At 35.0% G+C, this 25,842-nt stretch overlaps 1 protein-coding gene across 1 annotated transcript in view; it reads left to right on the forward strand.

Moving 5' to 3' along the window:
• LOC145692620 (NADH-ubiquinone oxidoreductase subunit 8-like) overlaps positions 1-19,244 on the forward strand; it is a 42,335-nt gene extending 23,091 nt beyond the window's left edge. The window contains exons 3-5 of the mRNA XM_081767945.1: positions 11,778-11,950; positions 17,181-17,309; positions 18,963-19,244. Coding sequence (XP_081624071.1) covers positions 11,778-11,950; positions 17,181-17,309; positions 18,963-19,094 — 434 coding nt within the window. The 3' untranslated portion in view covers positions 19,095-19,244. The remainder of the gene's footprint in view (positions 1-11,777; positions 11,951-17,180; positions 17,310-18,962) is intronic.
• The last annotated feature ends 6,598 nt before the right edge of the window (positions 19,245-25,842 follow it).

Below are 25,842 nucleotides of genomic sequence, written 5' to 3' on the forward strand. Positions count from 1 at the left end.
CGTATTACTGTATATATTTCAGACAAACTAATATAGAATGTCAAGTTGAGAAAAGTGATCATTTCCGTCACATTTTACTCGAGTTTAACTGAGGATCCAGTGCAGCAGAAGCTGCGAGAACAATGTGTGCAGTGTACGGAAATGAAGCAATTGCTGAAAGAGCGGCACACAAATGGTTTTCCCACTTCCAAGCAAAACAGTTTGTCTTGTCTGATGATCCACGTTCTGGAAGACCTTCAGATTTTGACGAAAATCGCTTTAATGAGTTGCTTCATGAGAATCCTCGTCAAACAAGGCGGGAAATGACGCAAGTTTTTGAATGTGTATGCAATGTATTGTTACACTCGTAGAATATGTTAATGTTATGTCTATGTTGTATTTGTCTTTGAATTTGAACAGAACAGCAAAATAAAAATAAAATATAAAACAAAAGAACCGCAGAAACTTATGCATCGACCCAATATGTCAGTCTCATATGCGTTATCACTGTTGTAGAACTAGCAAAATTTGGATGTTTGTGATAGTGTAGGGTCTTCAGTTTTCAATACTACGAGACAAGTGTGGTGTTGTATGTTTTTCTTTTACATGTAGATCTGTTATATGTAATAATCTCACGTAGTGCCATTTGGAAAAAATATAACTTAATGTTGGGTTAGCAACAATGCTAACCTTGTAGTATCACAGACTATGCTAAAAATGTCCATTACCGATAGTTGTTATAGTACAAAATTTTAGCGTTTTATGTTCATTAGTTTAAAAGTTATAATAGGGTATCAGGATAAATGGTCGACCAGGGGCTGTGGCGGCTCAGTGCTAGAGCGCTCACCTCTGGTGCGTGGGGTCCATGGTTTGATCCCAGCTCGCGTCAAGTGGACTTTGTGATGGACAAACCGTGTATGTAAGTTTTCTCGGGGTTCTTCCGTTTCCTCCCACCATTTCATTCATTTCTCATCATCCCTGTCTTCTTTAGCTGACATAGCATAACTGTGGGACGTAAAACTCAAAGATTTCTTTTCACTTTATAAATGGTGCACCCTAATATATAAAGTGTCATTCCACGTCACTTCAGCCAGGGGCTGACACTCACCTGTCTCAGAATGGAATGAAAATTCATGTGCTTACATAATATATACACACACTAAAACTTCTCTTTCAACGAGGGATCAATGAAGTCCTGATTCTGACAAAGAGGGAAAGGTATGTTATACTTGGTATTTAAGCAATAGTATAGTCAATAGAAACTGTAACAGTCAAAAGAAATTGTGCAGAAACTCCTTTTCCCAAATTAACTTAATTACCTTCATTTTTGTAGGCCTCTTCACTGAGGAATATACATATTTCCTAGAATCCGATTTCTAATAATTATAGCAAAAGGTAATTTCTTTATGGCATACTCATGAAAGACATTAGGTATAAATATTAAGGCTTATTATCACTGTGTACATAAATCACAAAATTCAAGCAACACATTTATTCAAAACCCAAGAAAACATATAAACACAGCTAAGTTGATTCTTTTTATAGTTTTTGTGGTTAGTATTTCGGCGATTGTTCTCTTCGCTATCTGCATCAGAAAACTTAATGAATGTATCAGGAAATCGAACGATAATAACAGATAAAGAAAATACCGAAAATCTCGACTCGTTAGGAAATTACGTGCAAATAGGATAGTACACATGTTGAAATAACAAAACTGAACATTTAAACAAGAATTAGGAAACACATTATAAAGTCTATGGTGGAGGGCTTTTCAGACTCACCAAAACATTTATTTCAATATAAGACAGTATAATTGATATACACATCCTATGAAATACTAATTATCGTATACCACTCATTCTAGCTTTGAAACTTCTTGTATACAATAAAAGACAAATTCTGACCAAAGCATACATTATCTAATAAATAATAAGGTTACAGTTTCGGCAAAGTATCTTTGCCTTCATCAGACACATTATCTAATACTTACGATGATGATCTGTAACCTTATTATTTATTAGATAATGTATGCTTTGGTCACAATTTGTCTTTTATTGCATATTAATTATCATATATAATAAGAAATATATAGAACCATATTTGATTAGTATTGAAATTCCAGCTCTCTTATACAGAGGTAATAAATACGCAAGAATGCTTTAATGGTAAACAGTGGCATTATACTCTATATTGGTTATTTTGTCGTAAAAGCAATGGCTACTAACAATTTTATCCTGTATTTTTCTTTAACAATTCGTAATCTAGCAACAGTCATATAGATAAATTAGACAAACAGAAAATGGAGCCACAAGAAACAATGAAGTCGCGAGAAAATTAATGTGAAAATATCTATAATTTCGATTCCGGATTTTTTTTTTTTTTTTTTTTTTTTTTTTTTTTTTTTTTTAAATCTAGTGTGACATTTCAAATTTCTGATGCAGGAGTGGGAATCCTTTTTTATTTTAAATGCCACATTCACAATGCCCATTTCCGAAGAAGGCCGCATATAATGGTTTTCAATAGAACTATTGTTGTAGATATTTTACACTTATTAATTACATAGTTACATTAATAATTTGCGTGAAAATGTAGAACACTGTAACATGTTAGGAAGATGAAGTAAGAAAATTTATTATTCATTTACTTTTTGCTCACCTAATGACTTTTCTGAGATTGGTTTTGTCGAGACAGCATCGGGACATCAGGTTCTAGCTGGACATTTTGAGTTTTAATTGGTCTTCAAGATATACATCTGTGATACACATCTCAACGTATTCTTGATCTGTTTCATATAAGAGAATGTTGATTCGCAGAGACATGTTGTAGAGAACTATAAAATCAATCGGCGTGCAAGTTCGCAAAGCCAAGTGTACTCTGTCAATCGTTTCCAGGTTTATGAGAGTCTGAAGTGTCCTTCTTTATTATCAAATTGCGATTTTAAAATCTTATCTTCCGACAACTCAATAAGTTTCATTTGAAATTCTTCTGATGCTTTAGAAAAGTAAAGTAAGTGAGGTTGGAAAGCTACTTTAGAACAGTTTCATGCTTCTCAAAATCCGTGAATTTCTCATCATATTCCATTGTCAGCGAGTTTAAAACTGTTTTGGCATATTTCTTTTTATTTCCTCCGTTTTCATTGAATACTATTGCTAACGAGGAAAAAAGATTTTCTGAAGTTTTTTAAGTTCGCAAGCATAATTTAAAGAAAGACAGCTTCTTCCTAAAGACAGATTTTTTTCACTGCATCAAGAGATTTGTTTTTTACATCTGCATCGACATATTTAACGCATTCTCTTTTGACAGAATACCACAAAGAAATGTAGCATCCCGAAGGAAACTGACACAACTCTGATTGTTTTGTTGGAAAAAAAAAAAAAAAAAAAAAAAACTATTTTGTCATGCAAAGACAAAATTTTGGATAAGACTTGGTTTTGGTCTTGTGATAACCTCCGCACTTTTCAATGATACATTGTTTTCTCGGAGAAAATTTACTCTACCGACAACTTTATATAAATTAATATTTTTCGCAACAGTCCCAGAAAACCGTAGGTTCACCACCCCTGCCCAAATCTATCCTTTCTGAGTGCTGTGATGAACATAGAGGAAATTATCAATTACAACTTAAGTAAAATTATGTTTTCATAAGCTATTAATGTGAACCAAATGCATCGTGACATGTTAAGGTCATTTTTGAATGTTATAACGGAAGAGCGAAAGGTAAAGTCAGTATCGGTATAGGATTTCAAGAAAATGGAGAAATTACTAGGAAGTGGGGAATAATTGCAACAGATAATAATTCCACAAAGGAAGTAGGGATAACAGGTCTAGTGATTATTTAGTATAAATAAATGGCATTCCTATTATATATATATCAAAATCCCTCCTTCCCCTATATTTCCATGTCTAATATCTGTTTGATGCATTTGAGTTTGATTTGATATGATTTTGAGTTTAACGTCCCTTTCAGCAGCGAAGACTTACTGATTAACGTGGAATCCTAACCGCATAAGCTCCCGCCGGGAATGGAGCCCGGGTCCCACTCTAAAGGCGCGTACACTAACCGCTTAGCCACGAAGGAACTCTGTGTCTTGCATTTGTTTAATTTTCTTTCCCCATTCGTTCGTGTATCTGTATTCTATGGATCAGAAACTCTCACATACAAAGTTTAAATATTAATGAAAGGAGAAACAACCGATTTAAACTTAGTTTTTACACACCACAATCCTCTGTAGGTGCGAATTCAATAACTTACAAAGAATGATTAACGCATCGGCACGGTATGCCGGAGATCCCGGGTTCGATTCTGCGTCCAGTCCAGGGTTGGCAAAAACCATGGTTTCTATTGAAAAAAACAAAAAAACCTGTTTTTGTTGTTTAAACCAGGTTTTATCGGTTTAAATAATTTGTTCTATGTATTTATATCACATATGGACAGAAATAAGTTTGTTTCGCCTTGGTGTTATGCAACAACCTGGTTATGCTGGATGGGCGGTCACATAAGCTTAAAGCGGAATCCAAACCGCTTCTCGGCTTACATCCGAGAGAAATTGTCTTCCATTCGAACTCGAATCCGGGACTAATTGGCAACAAATGCGAAACGTCTACCGACTCACTCACGAAGGACTTCTGTTAAAAATACGTTGTACTGATCTTTACATACTTGTTAATATAGTTGTCAAGAATAATTTCAGGACAAAAAGATATAAACAATTGCACAAGTGAAACCCCTATACAGGATTCATATCACTGTACTGCAGAGTACAGAAGAACTAATTTAGTCTAGGTTAGTTCACTTCGACTTTTATTAGTCCAAGTTAACGACTTAATTTGCATATCAGTAAGAAAACTGAATAAAGATACGAATTATTTGAGTCCACTTTGGTTCTGACCCATTTATACATAAATAGATACCAAAGATACTTCTGATTTCAATAGATGCTTGTCGTGGGGTTTGTATCCCCCCCCCCAAAAAAAAAAGTACGGCATTTCGATGTCCTTATCAGTAGTAAATGTTATTAAAACGAAACAATATTTAGAATTTTCTTTGATTGCTATTGTATAACAATAATAAACTATAAAAAAATCATAAAAGAAACATTCATAAACTTATAAAAAAAATGCTGTTGTAGAATAATCTCTGAGTAATGAATGGGGAATTTAGGTCTGAATATAATACAAATCATGTACGGGAGTAAAACGTGATAACCCACAAATGTGTGTTCATCAAGATTTTACCGACACTTACACATTTACGAATATTTTTCGTTTTTGGTTTAAACCAGCCAACCCTGGTCCAGTCAAATCACTTTTTAACTCTTTGTAAGTTGTTTATGTCAAACTTTGATTGTTTTTAAAAATTCTTTTGTTTTTCGCTATAATGATTTGTTTGGGCTGGGTTTTTCAACATTTCTAGCGTTGAGTTTCTACTGGCTATTTATCTGTTCCACGATAACACAAAACTTATTCCATTTTAATGAAACTTGGTATTTACTTTGCCCTACCCTTCACAAATAACTCTATTGTTTGAGGTTGAAATTAATCAATAGTAAGGGTATAAAACCCGCTTTCTTATTACATTCTGCAAATTTGCACAGATAATCGGACAAAACTACTTTCCAGTGAGCCTTCTTCGTTGGTTTAGTGGTTATTTCACCTTTGGGGAACAAGGTCCGGGGTTTAATTCCTGGTGGTAAAACATTGAAATTTGGACACAGTGGTTGAGTTCCCAAATTAAAGGGTAGGTCCATATCTCATAGCTTTGATGTTGAAAAGGGAAAAAATAAATTTCAGTGTAAGCAACGCACAAATTATTCTGTTTCGATAAAACGTTAAGTCATCCTTATCAACCTCATTGATTATGGTTTAAATCGGGCAATGACAAGAGGGGAGGGTATAAAAAGATAAGATCTCCCTAAACTTCGAAATTTTTATTTACATAATTATGATGAGGAAATAGATTTCCTCTGTAACTTTGACCAAAATTATTCCATTTCAATGCAATACGGCCTGTACTTTCTTTGAGCCTTCCCAGTCATCCCTATGTCAGCCAGGAATGAATGGATAACCACTTCCCCCAGCCCTCGAACACACGCACATACACTTAATGGCGTATGTTTCATATTAATTTTCGCAAAAGTATATTTAATTTTGGAGCAAAAAGGTTGCATAATTTCTTTCGAGGCTCTCTAATGAGTCTCATTTCATAGTTAAAGTGATAAGGGAGAAAAATTTTCCGACTGTCGGGACCTTTAAGTCCCATTTTCTTTGCTCATATATTAATTCTCCTATGTGCGTTATACTGTCGAAGCCTATCCGCCTGACGGGACTCCTGAGCCCCTTTCCCCTCAGCATTGTTGAGAAACAATAAACGCAAAATCTATTTTTATATAGTCTAATGTACCCTTAATTTACTATAATGTACTGTCATATTAAATTATACAGGGTGTCTACTGGTCATGAAAGTCATGAAAGTCATGAAAAAGTCATATATTTTGCTTAGTGGTCATGAAAGTCATGAAAAAGTCCTTTATTTACCCAACTGGTCATGAAAATCTGAAATCTCAGAGTATATTTTTATACTTCATACTTTTATACCTCATACTGCATGTACTGAAACAGTTGTATCAGGTCAGTAATTGTGAGAATTTCCCCCACCAGTTAGTGCTGGCTAACTGGTACTTTACTGTCTTCCTAGCTGCTCCCCATTTCATCTTCTAGTCTCTGTAATATAGTAACAACTTTTTACTGTCCAACTTTGTGATCTGCTATTTCTTTACTTCTAAGAAATGTAAATTGTGTACTTTTGGACCTTTAGACTTATGCAAATAATATTATTCGTTTGAGTTTGCAGATTTTAAATTTGATGATCTATTTTTTTTAAAACGAATTTCTTTTATAATTTGTTTTGTCTTTGGGCAGTTCTCTGAGTTCTTAATTTTAGACAAATTTCTGCTAGATGGATAATTATACTCAGAATTAAAACTTCAAATACAGTATAGAGTGATTAACTGGTAAGAGCAGGCCCGTATTTAGGTAAGTGCTATTCTGTGCTCGAGCACAAGGCGGCAGAATTTTAGATTCTTTCTTTAAGATTCACAATAAGTGATATTTAAGACTAGCAACCCGCATAGTTCCGATGCACCACTGATGGTAGGGGTTTATTATTACTAATGGTAAATTTTTATCGCCATGGTCATGAAAATTTGAACAAAAAGGTCATGAAAAGTCATGAAAAAGTCATGAATTTACTTTCTGATATTCCAGTAGACACCCTGTTATAGCAAGAAAAATTATTCCGTTGGAAAAGGTTTAACTCCCTCCCCAAACTTAAAAAATAAGTACCACGCGATAACTTCGTAAAAACAAAATGTGAAATATGGATTTTGTTTTGTTTCTTCTGAGGCTGCACTATTTTGGTTTCAAATCAGTCGAAAACGGGAAAGTGACTTTACTTCTACACCCTTCTTATTCCTCCCACAATTTAGGAAATGCATTTCATGATATTTCATTTCGGTATAAAATAATGTGTATTTCCGGTGAGATTTTTCCATAGCCTTCACTGCTTAGAGTGTCAATCAATAATGATAAAGTGAATTTTCCCCCCCCCCTCCCCTGCCCCTGACTGTCAAATATTTCGTAAAAGTTCTCTTGCTTTAATGAAGCAAAATGAAATTGGTAAAGGATGAGACGCTGAGAATCTATATATGTGATAAAAATGAAGTCGACCTTGTCGGGAAAACTGCTCAAATCTTTGAAATTCATTTTTGGACATATAAAGGTAACCAAGAAAGTTCAGTCGCTTTTTATGGAGGTCTGTGTTCTGTTGACCCTCAAACCGTAAGTTGAATGTGAATGGAGATAAGGTGAAGGTCAATTATTGGTGTGGGTATATTCAACGTACTACTTGCTTGTGGCAGTTCAGTTACACCGTAAACTTGCGTAAGGACAGAGTGAACATGGGATCTCCACAGAGCGTCACAAGGGCGTGTATGCTGTACAAGTTCAAACAGGAGTCAAACGCCGTTGCAGCGGGGCGGAAGATATGCTAGGCCTTTGGTGAGGGTGTCGTGACTACGCGGACAGTCCAACGGCAGTTTAACAAGTTTAAGGACGGTGAGGAAACACTCGAAGACGCACCACGTGTAAGGACGGTGATAAAACATTCGGAAGACCAACACATGTACAAAATGAAGATATTCAGGCAGCGATTGAAGCAAACAGTAGCGACATATGTGAGGAACTGGGACTACAATTCAGTGAGAGGGAGAAACTATTGGGTAGCACCTCTATGAACTTGGGAAGCACTACAAGTTTAATCGATGGGTCTCACATGATTTGACTCTGGGCCAGAAGGCAACGCGAGCAGACACCTGTGTTTCTTTGTCTCGTCTGAGGAAGGAGCCATTTCTGAACAGAGTGTTGACATGTGATGAGAAGTGGGTTCTGTACGAAGCTTCACGGCGCCTTCATCATTGGCTAGCATCCCATGAACCGGTTCCAAAACAGAAAATACCATTACTGCACCAGAAGAAGGTCCTCCTGTGTGTTTGTTGAACTGTTCGCGGCATCGTGCATCGGGAACTCTACCAGCTAGTCAGAGCATCAATGCAACTGTATACTCTCAGCAGTTGAGCCGTGTTCAAGAAATACTCAAAACTCTCGAGCCAGCACTTCTAAATCGCAAAGGAGTCCTCCTGTTACACGACAACGCTAAGCCTCACGTGGCTAGGATGACCTGGGACTCCATTCTACGCCTTGGATGGGAAACACTTGCATCCGCCATACTACCCGGACATTGCACCGTCCGATTATCACCTGTTCCATTCCTTGAACAATCACCTTAGAGGACGCCAGTTCAAATCCCTAGTGGAAGTGCAAAATGCACTTAATACCTTCTTCGCTTCACGGCCCACCAAGTTTTACCACAATGGAATCCATGGCTTTCCAGTACGGTGGCAGAAGGTCGTCGATGCTGATGGAGACTATTTTTGATCTTCCAGGTACGTCTTAGGTGACATATCGATGTTCGAAGTAATGGGTGAAAAAGCGACATAACTTTCTTGGTTACCTTTATAATTAGCGTCTGCCTTGAATTATTTTTTTTTTTTTTTTTTTTTTTTTTAAATACTTACTCTGAAGAAGTCTCTCAGGAACCGCTCAAATTAGAGATACGAATGTCGGTATATAAACTTCTCATTAAAAGTAATCTGACGCGTGTCGCAGCGTTCTCGAAAAGTCCGCTTTTAAAATTCTCCCTGGCATCAATGCACCTACCAAGAGTCAAGAAAGGCCCGAGATAGAGAAGAAGGTTAGAGAAATTTGTGAAATTTGTATTATTTATTGTTTTCTGCACGTTTAAGTCGACTATACCTGTTTCATTACGAAGAAACGGCCTGACTCAAATTAAAAATAAATCCATATCAAATTCAATTAATCTGTCAGTTAGTACTAGCTTTTTGTTTGAGAACAATGTTTTTCAATTTGAAGATACTGTCTTCGGACTACATAATTGTTTGGCCATGGGCAATACTCTTTCCCAGATACTTTCAAATTTGATATTGGATATGTTTGTAACCAACATTCTTCCAAAATTTCCTCTCATCAGATGCTTTCGGTACGCTTTTGACACTTTTGTCCTTCATAAAGATGCTCAAGATATTAAAAAAAAAAAAAAAAAAAAAAAGAAAAAGAAAAAAAAGAAAGAATTCAATGAGACCCATCCCAGGATTAAGTTTACTATGGTACTCGAAGAAAATGGAGCTCTTACCTTTCTTGACATTACTATCAAAAGACATGCTAATAAGTTCGGTATATCGCAAACCTTCTGCTGATACTAAGTATATTAATTCCAAATTATCACATTCATAGCTCAAAAAATTGAATCTGTACAAGAAGATTTGGAAAAAAATCTTTAAGAGAGCCGTTTTACTCTCAGACCTCCCTGTTGATCTTAATCAGGAATTTCAATATTTAATTTAAACCGGACAAGAAAGTGATTTTGAAAAATCTTTATTACTAAAATGGTACAAGTAAGTACAACAGGAAATCGCTAGCCCCGCTATCAAGAAACACTAGAGGTTGGTACGGACAAATGGGTTGGTCTCCCTCTGTTTCCACACATCTCGCCAAAGATTAAGAAGATATTACAGAAGCATAATATTAAGTTTTCAAACCTTCCCTCTAGATCTGTTGAGAACAAGTTTCAAAGCATATTTCATTGACTGCCAACAATGCAGTGGTATCGATCTTGTGAGCTGTCAATGCAACAGAACATACATCGGCCAAACGAAGAGAAACATCTGTACAAGAGAAGCCGAACACGTTCGTACATCAAAGTTCCGTAATCCACAAGAGTTGTCTGGATTAGCAGCATACCTCAAACAAAATAACCATAAAATTGCCAAATCACGCTTGTTGGAGAAACAAAAAGTACAATTAAAGAAGTTTACTATATTTATAAAGTGAGATCTGTACTTAATTTAGACAGAGTTATCATAAATACAATTTGGAGTGATCTTTTACCACATATTTCCGCCGATTGGGAAAAAAAAGCACTAAAACAGTGAATGAGAACAGTGATCAATGAGTGGTGAACACGAGAAATGGTTTACTTCATATATATATATATATTTTTTTTTCTTTTAACCTGACTTTTTACCCATTCATGTTTCTTTCCCATTTTTACATTTTGTTTTTCGAACAGCTAAGCCGAGGATGGAAATAGTGAATTCCGAAAGTACTTCTTAGATGAATATTCAGTCTGCTGTGACTTCTAATCTTTCTATTTGTATTTACACTTGTTTTTAAGGAGAGAACAACTTCGTTTTTCTTTCATCACTTTTTTTTCTTTTCTTTTTTAGTGGAGAGACCACGAATTAAATCAACTTCCCTCCTTAAACACTACGTACGCAGCTATGTAAGAAATAGAAAACTGAATTCGCGGTATTTATAAACGAATTTTGTGTAATTTGTTTTAATCCAAGAATATGAAAATCAGAATCACTGGCAAGTAAAAACTGCGAATAGTAATGTCAGAGAAAACTAAGGGCAGACTCGTATTTCCAGTCACCATGACAACCTGTCGCCCGAATTTTAAAAGTCCTGTGTATGTATTTGGTTAGTAAGATTCCTTTTATGCCAGGTATGTCTACTTTCTAAATATTAAAATAAAACATTCAATAGGAGATATTAGTAGCTTCATTTAGAATTAGTGAAATAGTGCCGCAGTTTGTAGTCTACACTGTATGTGCGCTAATAATAATGATGTTCGATTACCTGCGAAACAAAATAAGAAATATGTGGAAAGTTACATCCGTAATTTGAACTGTTGTTATATTTTGTTCTGTGTTTTGGACACGGCTAAATGCTTGAACTGACAGATGGTTTCCGATATCTAAAGTCCTTTTATGCAATAAGACGGAACCTGGTACAAAAGAAAATTATAAGTTCTAACGTCTTCTGGAAAGCAAAGATATTACATAAGTATATCGTATTAGACACCGAGGAAAAATATTCTTTTGTGAAGAAGTGTTTAATTTGTATGCTTTTATCTTCTATTTTTATTTATTTACTTATTTCCATTCTGTTTCTCAGTATTAACTCTTATTGCCATGTTCAAAGTGTTAGTAATAATTTTCGTTGTTTTCAAACGAAAATTAAAAAAAAAAAAAAAAAAAAAGTGGTTTGTACAAAACCAATTCTGCAAAACAGCTTTGTTGAGTTTATTTTACAGAAAATCAAGTTGTTGTTATTTGATGTATATTAGGCCATTGAAATTGTAAAAATATCTTTTTGGTTAGGTGCTGCTGTGACTTTGGCCCATATATTTAAGGAGCCAGCTACGATCAACTATCCTTTTGAGAAGGGTCCTTTGAGTCCACGTTTCAGAGGTGAGCATGCGTTGAGGAGATACCCATCAGGGGAGGAACGGTGTATTGCCTGCAAACTCTGCGAGGCCATTTGCCCTGCACAGGTAATAGATTCACAACAGTTCTTATGAATTTGAATTTTCCATTAAAATATATGAAATTCTTTAAGTTTACAGGTCAGTTACAAAGAAGTACTTGAAAGCTTTTTATTGTAGTACGATTATTGTTTTCGGTTGTAGTGTAATTAATTGCCAATACAGTTATGACATCATTGGCTTCCGTACAAAGGTTGTTACTTTCCGAATAGCACTCGTGTAATCACGAGATATACAGGGTGGCCCAAAAGTAAATGTACAGATCAGCATCGATAAAAGTGGCATTTAATTTATTAAAATAATGAATTTATTTGCTTTGATTTGTTCCGAGTTTAAGGTATAAGTGAAAATAAATTAAGAACACACAAGGAAGAAACTAAGTTAATACCTGTATGGATAACAGTAAGTAAATTATATAAAATGTCATGATCGATCAGTACGGGACTGTGTACCTACTTTTGGGCCACTATGTATTGAAATAACATAATCAACTAATCACTCGACCTTCCATATAAGGTAAGAGAAAGTTAAAGGACATTTATGCATTATGTGATTTCTGAAAATAGGTGGTATCTTTCTATTGTCACCGAAGCACACCTGTTGCATTCTTCAGAACTTTTCATCTAGTCCAAACCAAACGATGCTTAAAAAGAAATTTCTTTGCTAATTAATGCTTTTTATTAATTCTGAACTTAAAGCAAGACGTTAATAATATTATTGAAATCTATTTTATTTTCAAACATTAGAAAATGAGTAAATGGTGTCTTCTTGTACAGATTGACTCCCCTCCCCAACCACGGGCGAGTCTTGTGAAGCTAGCGAGAACAAACCTAATCTTGTTCAACAACAACCTTTGGTTTCTGTACTGTGGAATGGCACTGTAGTTATAAAAATCAGGAATTATTAGCTTTAATACTAATTTCAGTACAACAGTGAATAAATGAAGTGAAGAGATAATCAGTTGAAGTATTTTAGGAATATTTTAATTGTAAGAAGTGTCGGACTTCACATCGACCATTCTGTGGTAATAAAGGAAAGGAAACGCTTTAAATATTATGTGAAAGTGTTCAAAGCAATGAAATATGATTTTAATGAAAGTAACATGGAAAAGCAGTTTGAGGTTGATTTCCAATTGTTCAGCTGTTTTCTGGTAATCGCGATCCCACCAAGATCAGTTTCATTCTTTACTAATTGTTTCCTCCTGAACCTTGTGCCCGGTGTACGCTTTAGGATTAATTGAAAGCTCTAATAATTTACATTCAATAAATTTATTTATCTATTATAGTTCCCCGAACTCCGTTCCATACTTACATTATTATTCAAGGACTCCGTTGTTTCATTTACATAAATAGCGCAGGTATCGATAGCGTGACATACGTACTGACATGTTTCCCTTTTATTATTGGGATAGATTAGATTAGTCGAATCTATGTTGGTTTCATTGTTTTTCTTGGCTTTTAGACCCCATCCTTTAAGGTCACCCCACTCTACTGGCTAGAACACGTGGCTTTGATGCAAAAGGTTCCATGTTTGATTCCCAGTGAAAGAGCACAGTAGTAGCTTCACTGCTGCGAAAGGACGTAAATACAAAGCAGTTAGTCAGCGTCTTATTTCCTTTTGCCATTCAACGGAGAATCCATATCAAATCAACCAACGATGGTTGCTGACAAAATTTCTTATTTTTTAATTTTTGTATACAAATTTGTACTATATTTAGAGAGCTAAAAACAAGTATTCATCCATTTTTGTAGATGTAGAGCTTTTTTCTTGAGCGGCCATTTTACAAGGCCGTAAGTCAATTTTGCAGTTTACAAAAGTAACCCTAGACCGCCCTTACTTTTGAAAATATTGATTCGAAGTAATAATTAAAAAAGAAAGAGAAAACTGAAAGAAAATTAAATGCATAACATTTTATGTCCAGTGCACAATTAAGTCGACAAATTTCCTTTTAAAAATTGTTAACATTTTGAAAAACAAAAATTGTCACTTTTGAACTTGAAATATTATTGCAAATTAACATTCACGGTTAACTTTATTTTTCTAGATATTAGCGTCGTGGTATACTGTTTCCTAAGAAAGTTTGATTATCTGGCACTCTACTTTTTTTGCTTTTATAATGTTTTAACACACACACATTTATATATATGTGTGTTCGTGTGTATTTGTGTTTGTCTGTTTCTCTCTTTCTGTCTAGGAACATTGCAATTTTTCGAAAATCGACTATATTCAAGAAATATCTCGAAAGGGCCACACTTGAAAAATCTCAAATTTTTACAAAACAGTCCCAGTTTGCGTAGTAACGGGTGATTAAAATTTCATCACTGAGACGACTAGATTTTCAGTTGTTTTTGTTCTTCGAAATTCCGTTTATCAGCAGCTGAAGTACAAGTAAACTGCATTCTGCATCTAAACTGTATATGTTAAGTATTAAAACATACTTATAATGAATTTCAATGAGTTCTTTATATCCGAACTTCGTTATAAACAAACTCAAGTATTTTTCCAAACGAAAGATTAGATAACAAGCACTACATCTGAAGATAATTTTATTAATTGGGTTGTTATCTAGCCTATCTTACATATTGCAGTTCTTCCCACCTGTTCAAGCACGCTTGAAGAAGTGTGTAATTTTCTTGTGAACCGTGTCTGCTACCGCTTCCACTTCCTCAAATGCCCGAAATGCATTGTCCGTCACTGTGGTGCCCCGTTCGAAAAGATAGCGTTGCAAGTTTTCCCAACTTTGGATCACTTCTTTGGAATTCAGTTGTTGTTTCACATTTTCCACTTCTCCCTCATCATCAAAATCTGCTTCATCTTTCTTCGTACCTTCCCTCACGCTTTCCACACTTGAATTATCAAGATCGGGAGGGGGTGGAGTGAGTCATGCCTGGTTTGCACAGCGACAACAGCTATGAAAACCAGTTGTGTGGTTTTGAGTTATCCACGAGCAGAACAAGAGAAAACATGACTGAAACTTAACTACAAGCAGTCTTTATTGAAAATATTGTTCATGACCTGTCCTATTTCTTCCACGTTTTAAATAGGCGGTGTGGCGGGGATTTCATTTATATTCGTAATATCCAATAATTCGCTATTTCCGAGTTCGTTATAAGTGGGTTGCACTGTAGTTCAACTTAAATTGTGCATGTTGTTTTATTGTAATATTTTACTAGGACAAACTAATTGTTAATCATGTCTTAGAAACAATTCATTATTGAGAAAATACAAAAAAAAAAAGCACTGTTTTCTCTTTTGTGTTTTTTCTTCGCATGCAGTTCATAAAGTAGTTGAGTCCATTTTGTTAATAATAGGAAGGTCCTATTTTGCTTTTACTGCTTAAACAAAATACAAAAGAATACTAAAAAGGAAACAGCTGACATCTTCATTCCTTTTATTTATGTACCGTGAAAAATAGCATCACATTAAATGTGATTCTTGCAAGGAAAGTTCATAGATTAGTTCCACTAGCTCAAAAGTAAATATGTTATCGGTTGATTTAAATTTATTAATTATCGTAGGAATTACTCAATTTGGTTTAGAGTCAAAGAATCCATTTTCTAGAGCATAATCTTCAAATGGCTGTGATTAGATAATAAAGTGTTATGATTTGACTGAAAACCAAATAACGTGAAACTAGTGTACTTATTTCATTTTACATGCTTTCATTTTTAATGAATGTCAATATAAAAGAGAGCATCCGCTTGTGGAGCTCTTGCCTACGGCGTGCTTTTTTTTTTTTTTTTTTTTTTTTTTTTTTAAGGAAAGTAAAATAAACATACAGGGTGACAATTAATGAACTATATGAAATAAAACCGTCATAATTTCTGAACGCTTCGCATGATAACGTCCAAACTGCGTGGCTGAGCACAGGGTATGATGGGAATTCGTATCCGCATGCGCACGCAACGTGTTGATGTCGCCCATTTGCAAGTGGAAATTAAGATTTATCTAACCATGAAAAGCCCACATATTTCACATACATGTAAATCACTACTACTCTCTGAGTACGTATTTTATAGTTTACGGAGAAGATGGTTTTCTTGAAGTTGCAGCATTCGGAGCTTTTTGAGAAATAAATTATGTAGATAGGTGTTGGTGGCGACCACTCAATGATCTCCCACTCTGAAGGATAGGTGGTGCCATTCCTATTTTAATCGTGAAAAGTTTCTTTCAAGCTTACGAATAAATCATCATACACGTGTTCAGAAATAATTATCTTTGTTTTAAAATGAAACTCCAAAAATTTACACACACACTTAATAACGTGTACCTTCTGCTTGAATCTGAATAATGACTACTGCTCGAAGTAAGAGTCTACTAGATCTTTCAGGTATTTCAGGTTCGATGATTGTCTGTAGCTCAGTTTCATTAAAGGGATGGCATTCACTGATGTTTTCACATGCTTTAATAGATTCAATCCAACGACCGAGTGCACCAAGGTAAAACCTGGAACTCTGTTGGTTGTTTCTCGAACCACTGTAGCGGTACCTCTGCCTTGTGGGAGTGTGTTATCTTCCTGGTAGAAAGCATCACTACCAGGTAATATAACGAGCACGGGGAAGATGCAGATACTCCATCATGAGACTTGGTTACATTACAACACACACACCACATGTTGGTCACACGATGAATCCATGACACCATGTGCACGTTGTGACATATGCATATGAAGTGAAAACATGAGTTGTGAGATCACCCAACACGGCACCGGTCGTCAATTGGGATGTTATCTCGCTCAACTGAGGCGCAGCACTCCATGTCTGGATATTAGCATTGACACCCGCGTCTATTCCCCTGCCGACGCCAACGCTAAGGAGTGCAGTGCGATGACCGATAGGGTCCGCATCCCCTACGTTTAATCCATTTATTTGTCGTAGAGTTTACCTTCGTTAGCTATCGCCACCGGTGGTCCGTGAGCCCATAGAGTATATGTCGCCTGTCCAGGATTTATCTATTAATACAAGCTTCCAATGTTGCTTCAGAAAATGCCATAGCGCAGATAGACTGACCTATTCTTCACGCGACTGTTAAACAACGATTAAACCCTTTACACTGTGCTTCGTTGTATATTTTCAGCTAAGCGGCTGTGTTTATGTCTGGTTGTAGTAAGGTTGTTATACATAGACACAGTTCGCACCGTGAATCATGTATATTTTTACTTTCATTGTTATTTTTATTCTTATTTTATTTTTATTTTTATATATCAGTTGGTTAGGAATAAAATTTATTTGCGTTGCAGGCGATTACAATCGAGGCTGAAGAGAGAGCAGATGGTAGCAGAAGAACTACACGATACGATATAGACATGACTAAGTGTATTTATTGTGGATTTTGCCAGGAGGCCTGTCCTGTTGACGCCATTGTTGAGGTAAGCTTTTGCAACCATCTTAAATAATTCTATTTCACTGATGCTCTTAAGCCGTTCGTACACAAAGAAAATTTGAGCAGAGCCTCCATGAGACTCACATCGAAAACGTCACTTCTCTCTTAACTACAATTAAATTTCAAAACTTAAACTGACATAAACATTACCTCAAGCGAGTTTTACCAATATGGCGCAGGCTGGGCTGTACTTCGTATTACCAATTACGCTATAATCCTTTAAGTTCTTAACAAGGTTGACTAATACATCTGGAGGTATATCCATATAAAAATTATTTTCACACTTAATGTATTAATGTTTTTTTAATGGTGTACTATAAAATAAATGGTTAAAATTTTCGGAGGGTAAATATGCATAAAACGTCAAGGGATAGAAAGAGGTGAGTGTGAGATATTGGTTGAACTGCTTTTGTGAAACACTTTCTATCATGTTATGTTTAATCTTTCCTTTTCATAATTTAAAAAAGGAAGGAAAAAACAATCCAAATGATATAAAGTTAGCAGTTGATTATGTGATTCTAAATATAAGAATTGTGGTCGTACTTTAGAAAAGTAAGACGTAGATCTTCATTGTTTAGCAGTGCAGTCTTGTAATAATTAGTACATGCAACGTCATTCAATATTTCAAGTCCTTTTCAGTTTTACAGCTTTAACAAAATAGTAACTGTTCGTTGATGATTGGTCTATTGAAAGGATTTATAAATCTAAGTCAGGTTGTCATTCTTACGTTAATAGCACTTCTTGTTAAGAAGTAAAAAATAACATTCCAATTTCCTTGTTTGACTGCAGAATAAGGTTAAATGAAAGTCGTGGCAGTACTTTTTATTGTTGACATCAACTAATAAAACTTTGTGGTCGTACTCAATTTACAAACAGCTCTCCCTACTGGCGTATGTGCCTTTGATGCATGGAGTCCCGAGTTCTTTTCAGGTGGAGAGCATTAAAATGTGAACACGTTTCGGTAGATCAACTGTAGGTCCACGTCTTGTATAGCCTTGGTGCCTAAACAACGAACATATGAAAATAAGATAATTTCGATCCATATTATTGCTAAGTTACGTAATTGTAATTGTATTGTAAGATTTGTACAATGGTACAGGGTTGGTACCCAACTGTGAATTTAGTGTGGATTTTGTATAGCATGAAAAAAACTGGAATAAGCCGTGAATTTTGTTATGAAACTAAAAATGGAGAAAATTTTCAAATTTCTAGACAATTGAACATTTTGTAATAACAAATCCTTCATAGAGTAAGGTTAATTAATAATAATTATAAAAAGGGAAAGACTTTTAAAAGAAATGCAAACTTTTTAGTGTTTCCCCCGTTTGTTGTATGTAGATTTGACGTCATAAGGCAGAACAAGGGCAAGTTTAATTATTCCACTACACAACGTTCCGAGTTTCGCGCCGCTTTTTGGATTGCGAACCAGAGGCTTTTATTTCCGTTGTGAGGTCGGTAAAGATTATTTTTAAAGAACTTCTCAATTTAAAAGCGCTTATTGTTTTTCTGATAAATTATAGAAAAGAGTATAATTCTAAGTAAGATATAGCATGGTTCGTTCTGTTAAAAAACTAAATTCTAAGTAAATTTACAAGTAAGACAACATTGAATGAGCTAAATAATTTAATTTTTTTTCTAGGGTCCAAATTTTGAATTCTCAACAGAAACCCACGAGGAGTTGTTATATAATAAAGAGAAACTGTTGAGTAACGGAGACAAATGGGAATCTGAAATAGCTTCGAATATCCAAGCAGATCACCTCTACAGATAACTTCAGTTAGTGACTAAAATGTCGCCAGTTATACCAGTACCGGATGTTTTGCTGTGCTATTATGTTAATATTAGTAGAACAGCAATATATGTACATCTACAGTTGTGTATATACACATAGTTTTTGTGGAATAAAAATTCAGTTATGTTATATTGTGTTGATTAGTTGTTCCGTCTATATTCTTATTAACAGGAGGGAGACAGAAAAATGTAAATTAGATCACGACTCTCAAATAGTTATGCATTGGAGAAATATACAGTGTGATTCGAAAGTACCAGAACTCTAAATTGAAATTCAAATTTATTGGAAGAATGTAATGGTATACAACATACATAACATAAAGATAATTCTGTACACTTTTGAAATGCAATACATTTTAACTAAGAAACCCTTATATTAGCGCTAATATGCCTTAATGACACTGTTTAGGGATAAAAATAGAGCTTAAATACTAATACAATATTCAGCACTATAAAGACACACACAGTTTTATCAATCTCGCATTGTTAATCTTAGTTTTGTCGCAGAAATGTATTCTTTCAGTGAACATTTAGGAAATGTTGGTGCAATGTAGTGAATTTGAGTATGCAAGGAACATATTTCTTTCTCAGTAATCTGCTGTTGATGATTTAGAAAGCTTCCCTCTTATGAACCTGGAAACTGTTCGTCTTTGTATATCGATGAATGAGGCTTATTCAGTAGAGTTTAAAATTCGGATAGATGGTAAGTAAGAGTGTTACTTTTGATGGAGTTCAGACTCTGAAAGGCTAAGGTGTTGGTCTGCTAATAACGGATGACTATGCTAGAGACCCAATGAATGAGACTAGGAAGACCTCATTTTATATACCATGGAAGAGAGAGTACTGAAAACGTGGAAAAATACTACTAATGGTGTCTCGAAGTATGCAGAAAAGGGTCACCGGCATAAGGAATAGAAGTTCTTACAGTTTGTTACAAAACTTACACAATGGAGACAGACAACATAAATTCATATTTATAGACATAATGCTATTGTTCTCTAGCTTGTGTGGACGATTCAACAAGCAGATAAAACTAACAAATCTACGTCCGTGAAATAAACGTAAATATTTCGATAAAATTATAAAATATTGATTTTCATCTTTACCTTTTATGTACGTAAGGTAAAATGTTGCCCTGCAAATTCTGGAGCCTCCTGATGCTGTTGTGATACAATGCGTCTTCTGATAACTTCATAGCTGAGATCAGATGAGCGAGTCTTCCATATCATAATCTTTTTTAGGAAAGAATTCGCTCAGCATCTGTTTGAGTATGACTGTTTTCCTCATACTGTTGGAATCAGTAATAGCGTTTACCTTTTTGAAGTATACTCACGAACTCACTGAATTTACAGTTGTATCGGGAAAAAACGACCCTACTAGAAATTGCGACAAGTTGCAATTATTGTCCCGCGGAAACGTTTCACCAATATTACAGGTGTAGGTAATCGCTGCTGAAAGATGTGGCAGCAACATTCATTCTGCATGCACAATTTTGTTACAAAATACTCTTCTAATAATGCAACTCTGTTCTTGCGAAAAAATCGTCTTTGACTTCTTTCGAATTCTAACGCATGCCCTGTTAATTAGTTCTAGTGTCTGGTGGTGCCAAATGTTTCCAAGGTCTTTCAGAAATATCGCAACCAACAATACTCATAGATATTTCAGTGTTATATAATTATTATATTTTAAACACAGAGTTTGATGGCTTTTGAAAGCACTGCACAAATGTACAACAGATTAGGTTTTCTGTATTTAAAGGTTAGTAGAAATGATAATTAGAAGAAATATACTGAATACAAATAAACCGAGATCCTTAGTGTCTGAGGCACCTTTATTACATTATATTTCGCATAACATAAAATATCTGGGAGAAATACTGCAATTTAAATTACTTATATTAGATGTGTAAGGAAACATAAAAATAATGGTGTATTTGTATATATAATCAGATTTACAGACGTATGAAAGAATGCTGAAAAAGGAAGTGTGCCACATAAGTTGGAGAAATGTGTCATGTAATCCAAGATACTGAACATCGATGCTTGATCAAATAACGAGGGAACTAATAAGCGTGAGGTAGATAGATCGTTCGTTTTCAAAACAACAAAGAATCCCGAATGAATAAATTTCAACCTGAGAATGAGAATATACGCTTTATTATCGTTTATTAACAGCACGATAGTGTTTCTTTGTTTATGAGATTTAATTCATATTTTTCATTTCTTATCGTAGAAACTTAACAGTTTAAATGCCTAGACAACATGAAAACTTTCTGTCTCTCAAAAAAGAAAAGAAGTAGCAAATGCGAATTGATTTAATGCAATGGATCGATGCAGTACGTGACAAAAGAAAATTATTTCATTCAATCGTCAACAAAAGATTTTCATTTACGACAGCATATTATTTTATAGAAAGGCGGTCAAAAATTAGGAGAAAGGGGAGGGTGCATAGTAACAGCTGTGGTTGTTCACGTTGCAGAGGCAGGATCAAAAGTGAAGTGATTTTGTGCTTACGGTGTTCTGTGTATCCAGTGTTTCTGTGCAGATAACAAACATGTGAGTTTCCAAATAATCGAAGATCACATTCACTTCTTCCAGCCTGGTTGTTAAATATATTTTCATCATACATTCATGAAGTACCAGGTGTCAAATTTTCTTTTCTCTGCACCACTTTCCGAATCGTCTTTCTGCTGAGTAACATCGAACGGCAAGCAGTAACAAGTCACATGATAGGTAGAAAGCACATGTAAATGTCCGCGTCCATCTCAATATTAGGAACTGTTAATGACTTTATGAATCAAGAAAAAAGCTGGTACTTTATTACTTGGAGTGTCATCCTATTTGTACCTCATGTGTACAGAACTTAACGGTTTCTGGTCATGTTGCTTGCTCAAATGTGGATTCTATGATGCAAGTAGGTACGAGTTCTGGGACGAAACAGAGTAGTTTACAGGGATTCTTACTAAAGAGTAGTGTTACAAAAGCAGAATTACTGTGATGTATTCAAAGTGTAATGACGTACATCAATGCTCACTGCTGCTAAAGATGTCAGAATTCTTTGTTGTGTTGCCAGACAGTGACATGACAGGAAAATGCAGTTTCAACGTGACTTTCGTTTATTATAGTAAACATACTTTAGAGGTGAACTAATTCACTTGTTGAAGGATACATAAGTATGCGATTGGCGTTTTTACGAAATTGTACAGTTTCTGATCTTTTGGTGGTCGTTTTCAAAGAAACGCATTCATCGTTATTCAATATTTCAATGAATGGCCCCAAAGTAAACTTTACATGTCTGCATACTTTCAAGACAAATATCAAACGACCCTGTAATACTTGATAAATGAATCTGTGGGTTACTTTGCATGGAGCATTTAATGTTGTAATTAACAAACTGGAGAATCGTTGAATTGCTACGAGCTCTGGATGACACATTAAGGATGTCCCAGTACGTCGTGGCGGATGCACCTATAGAGGCTCAGAAACTGTGTAGGCAAGTTTCAGTCTGTTGGCTTGAAAATAGTGGTATTACTCAGCGAGACATTAACATTTATCAGTATCTAGTATCTATATTGTATATTTATAGTGTTAGGGATGATTAGATAGTTCCAGCTCTTCGAGCTGTCAGTTCGTGTCTGGTAAGTTTGAAGACGATAAAATGCTTATTCCTAAACTTATTTTTTAAAGCACTTACTCAAAGGTAGAACTCTTCCTTACTGAATTTCAGACTGACTCTCCTCTACAATACTTTGTTGGATGTGATAAAAAAGATAAATGTGATGCAAAGGTTTGTAAAAGCAGAAATTTATAGTTCTTGAGTTCATGTATACGAATTGATGTGGAAAATTAAGAAAACCATCTTCCTGTGAAAAACGTTGACATTGGTTTTTGCTGCGCATACTGCCTTTAAGAAATGTCAACCAATAACAGATTTGGACATTATGGGTTTTCGCTAACATTGCAGAAAGTGTCTACAGGAAGGGTGTAGCCGGATAAGGGGAAGGGGATTGCTGTGATATTTATACCAAAGGTACCTCATATTCAAAGATAACTTTGGCCAGAAAATCAACTTCAAATTCTTTTGAATTTCGAAGTTAAATCAAAAATTGTTCATATCTCGGAAATGACTTAAGTTACGAGGGTGAAACGAGGTATGAATATACTTTGCTTGAAGGGTCTTACCGAAAACAACAATGTATTTCGCCCTCTTAATTTCTAATGAAAATCACGTCGAAAATATTCGAATTCAAATAGTTTTGCTTTATGTTTAAGTGACCACCTTCTGTTTTCCACCGTAGAAGTAGCACCGACCCACCTATAATATATTTTGACCATGATTTGATACCCGCGGTGCAACATGAGGAAAACCAAAATCGGATATGCCTGGACGATATGCAACTCACGTTACATCATAAACATTTTGGCCGGCACGAATACTGTCAGAAGTGAAAGATTGCTGAGTTTGAGTTTTTGCCTCGTCATGAATGGTTCTAGATGGCAATATAACTCATAATCATACATCTTCCAGAAACAGCGTGAGATCACTACTGCCATTGATTTTCAGTCTATCTTGGTAGGATACTAATATTTTAAATCGTGATTTACAGAATACAACGTTTTTGATTATTCCTATGTGTAATGTATACCCATAAATGATGTGCAAAATGCACAGGATAATGATGATACAAAAATATTCAAAATGTTTTTGCAATGTCTTTCCTGTATCAGAAAACATTACAAGGAAAATGAAGGACACGGTACTTGGAACCTTCAATCTTCATCACTATTGGAATCTATTAGAAGGTTCAGGTGGGTAGGTCACATAACCAGGATAGAAGAAAGTAGGAATGCTTTCAAAGTTTTAACTGGAAACCCAATCGGAAAACGACCATTAGGAAGATCTAGGCGTAGATAGGAGGACAATATTAAGATGTATCTCGCAGACATAGGAATACAAAATAGAAACTGGATCCAGTTAGCTAAGGATAGAAGTCAGTGGAGAGCTTTTGTGAACGCGGCATTGAACTTCCTGGCTTTATAGGCCATAGAATTAATTAATGATACGGAACTTAAGAAAAAAAATCACATACTTAAGAGGAACTACCGTGAAATGAGAGATCAGAGTTCAATTTAATGCTCTTTTAACTTTTTTATTTATTTATTTATTTAACTTTCTAAATTTCTCGTAGTTTACAACCATTCTCTAAATTAAAATATTCCGATCAGGTTTGTTGTTCATGAAAGTGAAAAGTGGTGTACTAATTTCGATCATTAGCAAAGAAATGAAATGTGTTATTAATGGTCTCTCATATATATATATATATATATATATATATATATATATATATATATATAAAAGTCATAGGTGCTATATGAATACTTCAAATATCCTCCATACCACACAACTTTCTGTATAAAAATGGTAGTGCAAGTAGAGCAAGAATCTGATATATGGATGTTTAGATAAAATACATTCTAGTTCCTAAGTTATTCTTTGAACTGGCTATGGTAGGTTGCATAGTTCTGGAGTTGAGCGGCTGTAAAGTTATTTTTTCGTTAATGTAGGTGACTAATAACTTGGAAAAAACATATTTTCCGCCCTGTATTTAGAATCGTAATCCCCATTGTCACTGTTATTTCAGTTTGTATAATTATCATAAAATGGTGAGAACATAATCACACACTAAAGAACTACAAGCTCTTTCGCAAAATGATCCATCAGATAGAAAAAGAGAGATACGGAGAGAAACAGGGTTACCATACGTCAGTATTTATTCGGACATGTCTATATTTTAAGAGTAAAAATTTTCTTCCGGTTTCCAAAACTCCGTGATATGTCAGCATTTGCTAAGCTCAAGTGTGTTGTCTTCCTAATGTGATCTATCGTATTGGTAACAGCGCTTAATGAGGAGTGTAGAGAATGGGTGTCCTCGCAGGGTGTTGCATCTTTTTCATTCATTCTGTATCTATTTTTGTGGTTCTTTCTGCCGATCTTTACTATAGTACTATGGTGAGCATATTGCTAAATTTAAATATTGTTATATTTATATTTATTGTTATATGATTAAATCCAAGCACAGGTTGATTCTGTTACTATCGTCCTTATTATATACTCTTAACGTATCAGCTAGATAAGGAGACTACATTCTAAATAGCTAATGCTAATATAACAAGTTAGCCAGGTGAAGGTGTATAAACATAACAGAGCCTCCAGGTGAGTATCGTGTGGACGTGAACCTTTTGTATTCTTCCTAATCATGTGGAGATCACATACATTTAAATTTCCAATGTGTTTTGGTCACGTATTTTTATCAATAATTTTGCGTAACCACAATATTGCGAGCGGTGATATTTATTAAGAAACAAGTAAAGAGACTAATATCGCAAAAAATAGCAAGCACTTTCGGAAGAAACTTCTTCCATCTTCAACTTACTTAAAATTCAAAGAGGATTTAAAAACATGAAAAATAATGTGGAAAGAAAAAAAAAAGATTAAGAAATGTAAAAAACAAATCTTCTGTCAAAAATTAGAACACATACGAATAGGCATTCACTGACGACAAGTTTAATCAAATTCATCCTATTATCAGATTGATGATTATGACTTCGGTATATCGCAAGCCTTCTGCTGGTACAAAATATATCAACTTTAAATCATCACATTCGTGGCTTCAGAAATTTAATGTTCGGGAAAACTTTTTAAAGAGAGCTCTTTTACTTTCAGACCTC

The sequence above is a fragment of the Thermobia domestica genome, chromosome 8, assembly GCF_964235325.1.
Source record: "Thermobia domestica chromosome 8, izTheDome1.hap1.1, whole genome shotgun sequence".
In the NCBI taxonomy this organism is placed as follows: domain Eukaryota; kingdom Metazoa; phylum Arthropoda; class Insecta; order Zygentoma; family Lepismatidae; genus Thermobia; species Thermobia domestica.